This window comes from Saccostrea echinata, unplaced genomic scaffold (assembly GCF_033153115.1).
Source record: "Saccostrea echinata isolate AGI-Se365-2 ecotype Australia unplaced genomic scaffold, CSIRO_AGI_Sech_v1 ptg000051l, whole genome shotgun sequence".
In the NCBI taxonomy this organism is placed as follows: Eukaryota; Metazoa; Mollusca; class Bivalvia; order Ostreida; family Ostreidae; genus Saccostrea; species Saccostrea echinata.
Genome location: NW_026889800.1, coordinates 5668250 through 5682852, shown reverse-complemented (window position 1 = coordinate 5682852; position 14603 = coordinate 5668250). Strand labels below are relative to the sequence as shown.

Here is a 14603-nt window from a genome sequence, read left to right as displayed (position 1 = left end):
TGCAAAATTAAAACTCGTAAAGTCATTTATTATTTTCAGTTGCTTTGAAAGCCCTTTGGTAATTGTTTGGCAATTTAATTTACCCAATATTTTTTAGACAAAGTCAAAAAGTTTGTCTATAATCTAGAAGAGCACGAACTACCAAATCGCAATCTTCAACATATTCAAAGAAAATTTTTTAAAAAAAACTATTTTCCCACGGGATACTAAAGAACGTTTTATTCTGAGTAGTATTTAAGAATGCAGTTACTTAAGAAGATAATAAAGATCTCTGAGATCACTGATAAAGATTCTAACATATCACAACGTAGGGCTTGTTATTGTACTGTAGACCCTTTAATAACTAGTGATGTGTACAGGTATGAGGAAACAAAATAAATCTCTGTTATGTTCGTCCAAAACCTCCCACTTCACATTAAGCTGAATCTGAAATAAAATAAAATTGAGAAAAAAGAATCAAATTTCTTCACACCATCAAATATTGTTTTTATACGAAGAAGAAATTCGTTGATTTCATGTAATTTATTTTATATTGCTTGTCTATTAAAATTAAAGCATATTTCATAGATTAATTTCAAATTGAGCTTTTCCAAAATACGATTTTTGACACTTTGCAAAAAGTACAGCAACAGTTTGTAGAATCTGTTGTCATTTTTAAAGAGATATATACAATATGCAATGAAAAATCCATACCAGGGGATACAATGGCGACACATGTAGGGTGTTTGTGTATACAACTTCCTGTCCAGCTACAATAGGTCCGGACAAGGATCCTGCAGGAACACCATATGGGACCGGAAGTCCGAGTATAATACCATGGACAGAAGATTTAAATGTGGCTGAGTCAACATCTGTGTTGAAATACACACTTCATTAACATTCTAATAATAATTGAATTATAATTCAGATTTTAATTAATTTTTGTCCATTTTATATCAATCTGTGTTATGATATCTTTCGTATCCATTATCATTGATTTCAACGTTTATGATTACATTGAGCCATTTGTCTATTTTAGACATTGAAAATTAATATGAAGATGAAATAAAGGATACAACTTTAAAAAAAACCTTGCTTTCATTTCGTAAGGATTTTTTAAAGAGAAATCTTCAAAATTGTTAAGATTATAATGCAACGTAAGGCAGTCTACGGGAAGCAAAACCAGAAGAAGAGCTAAATTATGAATGATCCCCATGATGTGTGATTTGCAAATAAAATTTCTCAATCTTTTAGCAAGAGGCAAAAAAAAAAAGAGTTGGCTAAACGTATGTAACGTATGACAAAACAACGTACGACCTATATATACATTAAATACTTTGGTTATTATGGAACACGTGAAATGAAACAAAATCACGTCTTCCTTCAATTAGTGATTATTAAATTGATTCGATACAGATCATTCTGAAGTGTCAATGACTAAAGATATGTGAAATAAAAAAAAAAGACTGATTGAAAGTGGTCAGTCGAAGTCACTTCACACAAGAAACATACATTTAATTTAAGATCAAGAGCCTTCAACATATCGACGGTTGCAAAAAAGCTTCCCATGTATTTAAGTGGACTTCAAATTAAGGAACGGTGATGGAAAATGTTATAAAAGTATGTCAAAATCACGTTTATATCCCATGATCAAGACGATAATAATACATCATTATACTTTCGAATAAGATCATATTTTTCAAAATTACGGTTGAAACATATGTTGAACATTTGTCAATTTTTCATGGGTCTTCTTAATTATATATATTTATTATCCATCATACTTACACCAAAGTCAATTTCTTCATAAATATTCCTCCTTTCCATTGTTCGCTTTCTTTTTTAAACTCATACCGAACATTTGTTACATTTTAAGTGATATCTTTACATGACACACAAAACCCATTGCAGTTATTAGATTTCAAAAATAATTTTTCAATGGTTAATAATGATCTTGTCTAGAGACTTTGACATAGTCCCAAACTCATCGTCTGACAATTGGTCTAGGTAATGGACAAGGAATAAAGTTTGACTTACTTGGAGTGAAAGTTGCTCTGAGTGTGATATTTTTTCCATGCGGAAGTGCACACGGCTCCATTGGACATGGATCTACGTCTATAGAGCTTAGTTGACCATGTGTACCATGTGATCCTTAAAACAATATTTATCTTAGTTTACTTTATTTTGTTATTTTGTAAGTGATGAGAACATAACAGGTAACGACTTTCTTAGAATAAGGAAAGTAAAAAACCTGATTTTTCAATCTACAGGTCTTTAGGTATCATTATTACTAGATATATATATGCAAACATGAAACTTTTGTTCATGTTTACTAAAAATTACTCAAACTTTCTAATCTTCATTTTTAATGTCATACTCACATTTCTTTTTTTTTCTTGCTGATAATTAAAAGTCTCTTTCTATCATCTTTACCAGATGTTTGTGTATTCAGTTACATTTTGACAAGAAATATCATTAATAGTATACTGATTAAATAAAACTGTAGACGATTATTTAAAAATAAGTGATGTAATGATACTCACTACAAGGTGTGAATTTAACAGAGATAGCATTTATTGTAGAGAGAGAAAACAGTGAAATAATGAAGAATTTGATCATGGTTCCGAGTTTCCCTGTTCTATCACAGAATGTGTAGATTTTTGACCTGGTCGATGACCTTTATACGTGTCTCTAACATTTGGACTGGCCTTCTTCAGTTAGTGATCAGCAATGTTGTTGCCTTCTTTATATGAATTGAAGGCTCACTGATGGCATGTTAAGACCGGAATTCGCACTCTTTTCACTATGAAATATTATTCGGCTTGGATGTGAAATTTTTTATTAATAAATAATGAGACAAATAATAATGATCAATGATCTTTCTTACCTAAATGGTTGTACAATGGTTCCGACCCTTCTTATCAGAGAACCTTTTAAATACGTAGACTTTGGAACATTTGTGACGTTATTAATTGTCCTACCATCGGAATTAAAGCATTGTTTACGTGAATATGAAGAGAAAAGAGCCATTTGTTACTAGTTAACTCATTCATTTGTATATATGGCAACGGAGGCAATTTTGAAAATTATGAATGTTGAGTGCACTACCAAAAATATTGATTACTAGTTTTGTAAAGTTTTAAAGAGTTTCTTTAGATTGTCCAAGGCATGTCTGAGAACACTCCCAGACAAAACTACTTTATAATCACATATTTTCGTAGGGTCAACTTTTCGAGGTTTAAGGAAAACTATGGTTTTGGGGATTTGATTTCGTGGATGAAGAATTGTTGAGAAGCTATGTATATGACATTTTGCATTTCGGTGTGGACATGAATTCGTGGGTCGCTTCATACCTCGAAAACAACGAAAATCAACCCCCCACGAAAATTAGTGATTTCACAGTATAGGTGAAGTATTGCACAAATGGGCATACGACAATTTTTCTTAAATTCTTGGTTCTTTCTTTCCATCCTTTTCCATATTTTTTGCATAAAGCACCTTTACAGGACGCAATGAACAACCCTTAAGTTCAAAGTTTCAAAAAATGGCTGCAAAGTAACTAAATAAATTGAAATTAAAGAATTATCACTATTTGCCATTTTCTATGCAAGTGAGTTAAGGCTAGGTAAAAAGAATTCTATGCAAATAAACTAATTAAAATGCCTAGGGACTATACCTATTACATGTATACGGAGAAAGTTAAAACTTATTGTCTAATACATACTTGGTATCCACGACATGATATAGCCAGTACACATTATGACGTCATGTTATGACGTCATTGTTATTTACTACACAAGATTTTAAAGGACATCGGTAAAAAAGCTTCGGCGCAAGAGCATGCTCAATTTTATTTAACTGAAACAAAGTACATTTAGAAGCAAAATATTCCAAGGATTGCTGGCAATGCTGCACAAACATCAACAGCTCAGTTGTTTAATTACTGTCTGTGAAGTTTTAAGTTGAAACGGGCTAAGAATGTTCAGTTCGGTATAAATTTCCTCAAATTCTAATCAAATGAGAAATTGCCAAGGATTTGTGCAGCAGTTTTATTAATCTATATAGTATTCTTCCTAGCATCAAAGAATTTTTATATAAAATTAAATAGGATAATCCCTTGCGCCGAAGCTGTTTCATTAATGTGTTTCACTACCTCCAGTAGGTAAGAAAAATGACGTCATAATGTGTACTGGCTATAACATATTGTGGGTACTAAGTATGTGTAAGAAAATAAATCAAAACTTTCTCTGAATTATAAATATACCTTTTATGCGTATTTTTATTAGATCATTTGCATAGAATCGCCTATACCTAACCTTAATTCACATGCATATGGCAACCATGTCCATTTTGAACTTTTAAAGGGTGATTGCACACCTACAGCTCCTTATTATATTTTCTGTATAATTTCATTAAGATTATACAAGCTATTTCCGAGAACCTTGAAAGACAAAACTACTAGAAATTTGTCGCTTACTTCCAAAATCTTTTCTAATTTTTTTCGTTCTTACCCCCCTATCATTTTCCTTTTTTTTTTTTTTTTTGCAGAAAGTTCTTTGGTGGGACGCAAAGTACACTCCTAGAGAGTATCAAAGAGACATGATTGGAAGCTACTGAGAAAAATGAAATGTAAAATAAAAACCACTTTTTTCCAGCTTCCATAAGAACGGTGACAATTTTGAAAAATTTGAATATCAAGACTGACTCAACTACCTTGAGTAAATGATTGGACAACGTTATGGGTTGAACAATAGCAATATATCGCTCCGATTTCGATGGAGGTGACATAATTTTGCATAGGCAGAAAGAATTTTGATAAGTTGATCCTTCTCATATGGTATTTTAACTCCTACATCAATTTTGATTTTTTTTTAAAGTTGATATATAAACAATGCAAATCTGTGAACAGGGCAAAAACACTGATCCCTTAAAATTCCAGGATGGGATCAGGTCCCTATGAGGAGTAAGCAGCCCCTGTCGACCAGTCAGACCCGTAGTGGGCCCTATGTATCGACCAGGTAGACAGAATATTCCTTAATCAAATTTAGCATAAAACAATGGTCTCGCAATAGGTATGAGATACGTCAGTCCAAAATACTTCAGAGTATCAGAGTACTTGTGTGTAGAGTACAATGTAGTAGTGCCTTTTAGCAAAGTCTTTATGTTGATGACAAATCACAATATATGAAAATATCCGAGTTCCAATTTTATTAAATAAACAGTTGTCTATAATATTAACACGCAGAGTTTTTAATTTATCCTGAGTAATGGATATGTAAAAATGTTTGTTTGTTAACGTTCCTTTGAGAATTTTTCATTCATATTGAGACGCCACCACTTGCTGATGAAGGACTGCTATTTAGACCTATAATTGGCACTTACAGCCTCTGAGCAGAGAGGGATCTTTTTGAGCCAGCATCTCCTGGGACGGACTCTGAACCTCGTTTTATACAGTTTCATCCGAAAGTCTCCACGCCTCGCAGTGGGATTCTAAAAGCAACGTAAGGATTAACTCCTCACTCCGCGATTCTAGAGTAAATGCTCTTAACACTGCGCCACGCTATCGACTAAGAAATTTAAGCTTACTTGTATAGTCGTTTAACGACGCACTGTACTTAAGCATTGTCCAAGACATATATCTACTTTTAGAAAAGAAACCAAACAATGGTGATATATATGCAAAAAGTTACGTTTTTATTCGATGTTTTAGTCTTATCGAATTACGATAACGAATTATCGTAAATTGATGAAATATGGAGATAACGAACAGTATTCAAGCCCAAAATCCATTAAAACAATACAAATCGGGAGCAGAGCAATCACGGACCTCCAAAAACATCTGAGATGAGATCAGGTACCATGGAGGAGTGAGCATCCCCTGCCAATCGGTGACACCCGTCAAGTGCTCCTTGTCATGATCGGGAAAAAACAGGAAAATCCGTAGACAATTCAGTATGTAAATCATGGCCTAACAATTAGTGTTAAAATGTCAACCAGCATTTGACTTATTGTATCTTGTTAATATAAAATTCAGATCGAGTACTTGTGTGTACAATCAGAATTTTGTAAATGACCAATGACAATGTAAGTAGATTTATGAGTTCCTTTTTTTATTGAAAAAGCAGCTGCTTATGACGACAAATAGCCTGGATTTTAATTTATCCCGGGGGTGGTTGTATAAAGTGTTGAAAAGTCGTACGTTTTGATGATTTGATTTTGGTAATATTTTGTGATTTCAAATTGTCTAAAAGTTCCTTGGAGTTATCCACATGTAATTTACACTTCTCCAATATACTGTTGTACAGTGCTCATGAAGTTTCTCCTTTACTGCTGTAAATATTTTATTGAGGAGTAAAGAGAGAGGCTTGGTAGAACATATTCTGAAACCCTCTGTATTTTTGTTTGTAAGGATTTTTATGGAATTTTGGAATCCAGTATAGGTATGGTAAGTCAAATTTATTTATATAAAAAAATTGGGAAAAAAATCTATTTTCTTTTGCTTTGATATATGCAATACAGATACTAGGTAGACAAATCCCTCCAACTGGGTGCTGAAAAGTAGGGTCATATAAAAGGTGGTAGTCCTGCAGAGATAGACGTATCCTAGCATTGTCTTTATGTTTATTTCTTCAATTATAATATAAATTATAAAATATTTTGAAATTACAAATTTTTGAAGGAACTCTTTAAGCAAAAATCGGAAAAGATAGAGGTTTTGTGTACAAAGTTTTGCTGCTGGCTTCCTTTAATTTAAGATTATATAGCAGTAGTGACATTCATTTAGATCAACTCTCCTATTATGCATGTACCGTGTCAATTTTTTACGCAGAATTTATGTTAAAACTAACTCTAGATATAATATCTTTTTTATTATGGAAGCATACAATATCACAAAGTGGCTTTAGTATCTATTTTATTTAACAAAAATGACATCAGTAACACTTTAAAACATATACAACATACATAAAAGATTAATTGTCATTGACATCAGCTGATTAGTTAATATCAGTTAACTAGTAATATGTACTGGCACAAGGAAACAGAAGAGATCATGATTATGTTCGTCTAGGACTTCCCATTTTACATTCAGCCGGATCTGAAAATTAAAAAAAGTATGTTCTGAAACTTGAAATTATTACAGAAGCCACATCAATGTAAAAAATATGAGTAATAGTTGTGAAGGGGGCAAGTTAAAGAAATATTTTCTAGTTTCCTGATTATATTTCTCTATCCTTTTTACCTTAGGATACAGTGGCGACACATGTAAGGTGTTAGTGTAGACAACTTCCTGTCCAGCTACAAGAGTTCCGGACAAAGATCCTGTAGGAACGCCATAAGGGACCGGAAGTCCGAGAATAATACCATGGACGGATGATTTAAATGTTGAAGAACTTACACCTGTTGTAATATATGTATGAAATATATATTGAGAAAAAACATATGTGGTTAAAGACCAACTTTTTTGAAATCGTAAACTGCTTTTTCAGTAGAATTAGTGACTCGCAACTTTTTCTTTATCTTGTCAGTGGTCATCTACACACTTTCATTGTCAAGAACCATTTTGATTCCACATACAAGTACTCTGACAATATTTTTGTAGTCTTTGGAGACCAGGTTTCCCAACAGTCTGTGAATTCCCACGGTTATTAATCCTGCCCAATTATAAACAAACTTGTTTTTATATTCTTATGAAGCAGTTTTTTTTCAAAACACTTCTAAATTTAAAAGGATTATTGCCTTCAGTTTGACAAATAAACATATATCGATGACGTTCTATCAATTAACAATTTTTTTTTTTCATTCTTAGGCTGATTCAGGACATCACGGAGTCTGACACATCATTTTCCTACTTGCTAGAGAATATGCTAGAGAAGGACATCGGTGGCAAAATGATAACGAACAGTAATCGATCAAATTGCAAACTAACAACTTAACTGTATTATCAACTGTTGACTTTAATTTTTTCTATCGTCACCTTCCCTTATTTATGTAGCAACTAGATGAAATCCCGCGCAAGCGCGGGAAATTGAATTTATACCACTACCGACAGAAAATATATTGTAGTTTCTACTGACAGCCTACAGGCTTATAGCAGGAAGAAATACTTTGTTCAAAATCCCACAGGAAGTAGATGTACGTCTCCACCCCACCCCCTTTTTTGTAAAAGCTTGAAAAATAACGATTTCATTAATTGACGTTTATTTTGAAACATGCAATACTATGTTATGGATATTGTACTTCAGATGCTCTTATTTCATTTTCGTCGAGGATTAAACCAGCGAAATAAGCAAATATGCACATTTTACTGATAAATTGTTTTTTTTTTTTTTTTTTTGGGGGGGGGGGGGGGTAAAAATTCACAGGTACTTGGGTCTTGGTTTATAAATCTGTATGTACCTTATTGATATGTAAAAAAAAATGTGCTTTACTTTTTTTTTTTACATATCAATAAGGTACATACATATTTATAAACCAAGACCCAAATACCTGAGGCTGTGTTAAAAAAAAAGTTTTTAACGCTCTATGAATAGGCCGAATATTTGATACAAAAGACTGTATTCAGAAAAAAAAATGAAATGTATTGATTAAAGCACAAAATTTTATAGCTTTAATTGTATTTGAACAATACCTTATCTATTAATTTTCTCTTTTCATGTAAGCAAGTTTATTACGAAGTACAAATTGTACACCGGGTTCGTTGCCGCGATGCTCTCGATTACCGATAAATTTATTAGGAAAACCTACTTCATATATGTAATAGTTTTTCGATAGATAAATACAGTATATTCACAACTTATAGTGTTATCAATGATTTACCATTATTTCAATGACCATTCAAACAAAAGCTTTTTTATGTTCCTGCAGCTATAATAGCTTCTTTTTTTTTTCTTTTTAACATCGGGCTCGATGCTATATGATGTTCTAGAAGCTTCCGTCAATATTAAGATCGGTGAATGACGAAAATAATTTGCACATTTCCCTTTTTAATCGGTTATCACAACATATTTCTTTTATATCATTTAATCCAAGTTTTGATTGAATGATTCAGTGATGACGTTTTATGAAATAAATAAACGATTGCTTGTTGTCAGTTTCATTAAAAATTGCCAGTAACTTAGATCCGCCAACCGGAAACGCCACCGTACTCACGTTTTTCCTATTTTATGGCTGTTTGTAGAAAATGAAAGTAGACTTTTAATTTAATATACGATACTTACTATGGGAGTGAAATCTAAATATAGTTTACGGACATCATCTTGTATACAGTGTATTGTTAGAGGAGTAATTAAGAACTGTGGTGCACCCGTTTCGGAGTTTATTTGCAAAATTTATCAATATATAAGTATAAATATACTAATATAACCCGGCGATGGGGTTTAAGTTTTCCATTTTATTCGGCGTGATAGACGAATATTCGAATAAACAAAATGATGTACATTCAATAGAAAAAGGTGTGCAATAATAATACAATGGAAATATTATATTGTATTGTTTGTTTATTTATTGTTTAACGTTCCTCTCGAGAAATTTTCACTCATATACAGACGCCACCACTTGCCGGTGGAGAACTGCAAATTTTGACCTATACTCGGCGTTTAGGACTATTGAGCAGTGAGGGATTTTTATTGTGCCAGCACCTACTGCGACATGGAACCTTGGTTTATACAGTCTCTTTCGAAGGACCGGTCTCCTCGTCCCACAATGGGATTCGAACCCGCGACGTAAGGATCAACTCCTTACCCCACGACTCTAGAGCGAACGCTCTGACCACTGCGCCACGCTGGCGACAATACTATATTGTAAGGTTTGGGTAACTCCAAATTTCTTTTTTCTAAACATTTGCAACATTCATGCAGCAATTGCACATAATCAAAGTCTTTTACAACAAAAGGATGAAAAACAAGTGCAAAAATTCAGAGCTCACAAAAATTAGATTGATAGAAAAGTTTCAGACTTACTTGGAGTAAAAGTAGCTCGTAGTGTAATATCTTGGCCATGTGGAAGAGCACAAGGTTGCACGGGACATGGGTCTATGTCCACAGTGGTCAATTTACCGTGAACCCCTCCCGGGCCTGATCCTGGAAAAGAAAGTCAGAAGTCTAATTTCAGAGACTTTGAATACTGATGATAAAGGTCCTCCTCAAATATCTGTCATTACTTTCTTGAATGATTAGAAAATGTGTTGATAGTTTGGAAATAAAGAAAATGGGTATCATGCATCATGCATGTAATTGCCTTGACATTAGAAAATTTAACATTTACTTACTTTTCACGATAAATTTGGAAGTTTCACAATTTTGCTTTGTTATTGAATTTCTGGAAATTATTTGGAAAACAAATATTTTTAATGTTCTCATAAAATAAATTTTAAAATCACTTATATCGAATAAATCAAATTTTTATGCTTTGAGGGGAAAAAATGGTTCATGGAAATTAGGATTCGTGTTTTGAAAAGTATTGAGTCGAATTGATATTTATATGAAATTTTACATTTCAAAGTAGATTTCAATTCAAGGATTCCTTTACATGTATACCAAGAAAACAAGGGAAATAAAACAGGGCTGAAAATAAGTGATTTCACCGTACCATGTCTCAATTGATATATTAATTTTGGTATTGTCATTAAAAATTAAACTTTTACTTACTGCAGGTCGTGAAATTGACAGACACCGCGTTTACGGTTGTGAGAGCTAGCAACAAACACAGTAGAAATTTAATCATGGTTGGAAGTGATGTTGTTACTTTATCTTTCACTGGAAGATCAGTGTCCGTAAACCGTAATGATGTACCACTTAATATATACTTATCCTTGGTATTTTGGAGAGTCCATTGATAAGGGATACTAAGTAAGTCCTGTCTTTTCTTTTACAGAAAAATGGAGATGTTTTACATGACAACAGCGTTTGCTTAAAAATGAAAATCCTATCTGTCTTTATGGTGTGAAATGTATTTTTGTCAATTTTTGTTTCAAAAATCTAAATAATTGAACAAAAGATGTGGGATTATCATACCTAATTTCAGAATGGATTCGCCCAGACGGAATCAGACCACTTTTTCTTTGGATCATTCGATGCCTCTCTTGCTTTAAAACCAGCTTTTAATGATCACCTGATGGTTCTATAGTCCACAGACCCGTACAACCTAGATATCAAAGAAACACCTTGACCTCACGTGACCTCATTCCTTGGTTCTTCTGGATTGCAGTATCAGGGACGGAAGTTTGAAATAGAAATATTCTAATAATTACGTAATGTTAGATTCCATTAGCACAGCAAGGTATGCCTGAGAAATTTGAAAATTTCATGTCCATATTGCATTCTTGATTGCTTAACGTAATTAATAAATACTGAAAATCACTCATTTCAAATGCAGCTAAAGTAATGAGAACGTATTTTATCGATAAAGTACTAAGTACTAATATACAAAGTGAATACATACCCTTAGAAAATATTTTTCTTTTCTTCTAGTAAAGCATCCACAATTGTTATGCATTATTGTCTTTGTTGCACTTTTATTAAAGATGGTGTTTACCATAGTATATTCAATAATATTTATGCTTATATTTTTTTTTCAAAAATGACACGTATGCATTTGTTAATGAAATGACATTAATTTAGATTATTTATATTTGTAAGAGAGCTTGACCACAACATTTTTTTATGATTAATCTGTGAGAGGCTCAGGTTATTTGTGCATTTAAATAGATAAAGATACTGAGATATACCATTAATAGAAAGGTTAAATAGTAAAACATGGTAATTACCTTGAGTGATACAATATGATATCAGCATAGTTGCTTATCAGTCATTTATGATGTAGTTGTTTATTTTGTCAATATAGTTAATGAACAAAATTTCGTGTAATAAGGGAATGCCCCTGTAAACAGAAATAAATGTAACACTGTTTATTAGTTGGTGTTGTATCGTTAACATGGTTGATTAATTATATAATTATGCCATTAATAGATTCAACGTTATTTATAAAAACAACATTCTACAGTTAATACAACCCAATATTCAAAAGTGATTACTTGTCCTTAATATTCTAAATACTAATCTGCTTCTTAATTATAATGATTGAGATCTTTTTTTAAATTCTCAAATACGATGGAAGAAGATTGAAATCTAAACATAGGAAAATTGAACATTATAGCTAAAATCCTTAAAAAGAAAAGGAGGGGGTAAATACATTATTTATTTATGAACCATACACTTAGATCATTACATTTGTTTATCACCTGTCGTCACTATGGGCTCCCGCTAACTGAGTTTAGAATGAAATGTGCAGATAACGAACAGTTATATTAAATGACATTTCGATCGATTTAGAAAAGAAATGTAACGCTGAGTCAAGGGTTTTCAATCTTGTTTTTTCCCATAATTTATTTGGATAAATAATTAAAAACATATGTCTGATTTTAGTAGACACTCATTCAAAGATCAACTTTAGTGTATATATATTCCATCTATATTTTTGGATATCAAATACAGATAATGATTTTGCCATTAATTGCAGTTCATAGCGGCAATGAGGTCAAAGTGACAGATAAGATAGGAAAGTACATTGTGAAATATGTTTTTAAAAAGTGCCTAATTTATCACCTTACATTTCTTGATAATGATTTGTTCATTCATTCATAGACTTTAGAGCAACTATATTGACTCAAAATGAAAACTAAAGACAAATTATAAGGAGGCAATAGTGACATATTTCTGTCTTTTACAAGCAAGATAAATGTCAACGTGCAAGAAAAGGAAGTCAACATTACGATAATTATGTGTGCATGCAAGGAACAGGTAGTGCAAGTTTCTACTCTTTTAGAGAATCTAATTCTACAATGGATAAACTTATTAACTCCTGTGCGATTCATCATACATGCAAGATGCAACTTTTTATTTATTTATTTTTATTTATTTATTTATTTATATTTATTTATTTATTTTTATTTATTTATTTATTTCATTTTTGTTTTGTTTTGCTGAAATGTGACTTTTTTATGCCGACATGCAGCATATTTCTGTTATCACATGACTACTAATTTATGTCGACATGTGACTCAAAATGTCAAAATATATTTCAAATAGATCAATATTATACATGGATTATTCTGGACCGATGAAATATTAATTTATTATAGATGAAAATGATGTTCCGTGTACTTCCTTAATTATTATATATTACACATGTAGCCCCTTTCGCGAGGATTTTGCAAACTATAATGAACAGATTACTGAAGAATTTTCTGATATTTACTTCAACTTATTGAACTCAGAATTAATTTTCTTTTAAATATCAAAATAATACATACATGAAAAGTTTCACAAAGATACATAAAAATACACTTATCCATTACCACATTAATGTTTTTGTGAATGTGAAAGTACTCTTATGTACTTTTGGAGTTTTTTTAATGTTTAAATTACTGCGTCCCAAAACAGAAATGCAAATTCTCATTACAATTGAAGTTTTCTTCGACTAAGTCCTTGATAAATAAAAAGATAAATTATAAAAAAAAAAATCGTAAATTAATTAATAAACAAATACTAATTTTATCAATAAATGAATAATAACCAAATGAATAGATAAGTATATGTCCCAGTGTGTATGATAAAATCTCACTCAATCAAAATATCATATACAGTTATATGTATAAAACACAATAGATTTTTTTTTATTTATTTCATACAATCTTAAAAAGTGGCGAAAAAATTCCAGTAAATCAAATGATGCTACGAAGAACTGAAAGATCCAAAATAAAGCGGTGAAAGTGCATGTTTTGATTAGTATGAACATATCATAGGGTTATCTCGCTTCTTCTTCAGTACCATGTTTTTCAGTCAACATGTAAAGAGTGGTACTTTGAATATTTGATAAGCTAAAATAATCAAGGCTTACTAGAAACTCAGGTAGATTCTGATTCAAAATGTTTATGAATTTATCTAACATATAAAATGTGCATTATCTAATTTTGATTGTTATGATACATGTTATGCAATTATTTATTTCACAGAAATTGTAATCATTTTATTTATTATATTCCACATTCTTAAGTCAAATGTTTCTTGAAATACCTTTCTTTGCTCTGCTCCTATTTTGTATTGTTTAATGGACTTTTGAGCTTGAATACTGTTCGTTATCTCCATATATTTCATTGTATAACAGTCATTGTTATCATTATATCACTACGTATTACAAGGAAAGGAATTACCAAGTTAAAGGAACTTTCACCTATTTTACATATATATTTGTTCATAGTCCATTTAGACAATACAAATCGTGAGCAGAGCAAACACGGACCTCAAAAAACATCAGAGGAGGGATCAAGGGCCATGGAGGAGTGTGCATCCCCTGCCGACCGGTCACACCCACCGTGTGCTTCTTGTCATGATCGAGAAAACGGAAAAATCCGTGGACAGTTCATCGTGTAAGTAATGGCCTAACAATTAGTATGAAAAAAAGTCAGTGAGCATTTGACTCAGTGATAGGTTGTATTTGCTGACAAGGTCATTGTATCGACCATAGAACTTGCGAAATGATGACTTTAAACAAGACTGTTGATATCCTTGTTTCATCAACTTGTTTATAAATAGCTTGCCTCGTTCTGGAAATTGTTCATACGAAGA

At 31.9% G+C, this 14603-nt stretch overlaps 2 protein-coding genes across 2 annotated transcripts; both read right to left on the bottom strand.

Moving 5' to 3' along the window:
* Positions 1–316: 316 nt before the first annotated feature.
* Positions 317–3719, bottom strand: LOC133203503 (NPC intracellular cholesterol transporter 2-like). Its single transcript, XM_061339278.1, has 4 exons — positions 3704–3719; positions 2017–2130; positions 694–851; positions 317–426 (listed from the first exon to the last, which is right to left on the bottom strand). The coding sequence occupies exons 1-4, from the start codon at positions 3717–3719 to the stop codon at positions 337–339; spliced, it is 378 nt and encodes a 125-aa protein (XP_061195262.1). The 3' UTR covers positions 317–336.
* Positions 3720–6962: 3243 nt separating this feature from the next.
* LOC133203502 (NPC intracellular cholesterol transporter 2-like) lies at positions 6963–10701 on the bottom strand. The gene is made up of 4 exons (XM_061339277.1): positions 10626–10701; positions 9939–10058; positions 7220–7377; positions 6963–7075 (listed from the first exon to the last, which is right to left on the bottom strand). Exons 1-4 carry the CDS (start codon positions 10699–10701, stop codon positions 6989–6991), a joined length of 441 nt encoding a protein of 146 aa, XP_061195261.1. The 3' UTR covers positions 6963–6988.
* Between the last annotated feature and the right edge of the window lie 3902 nt (positions 10702–14603).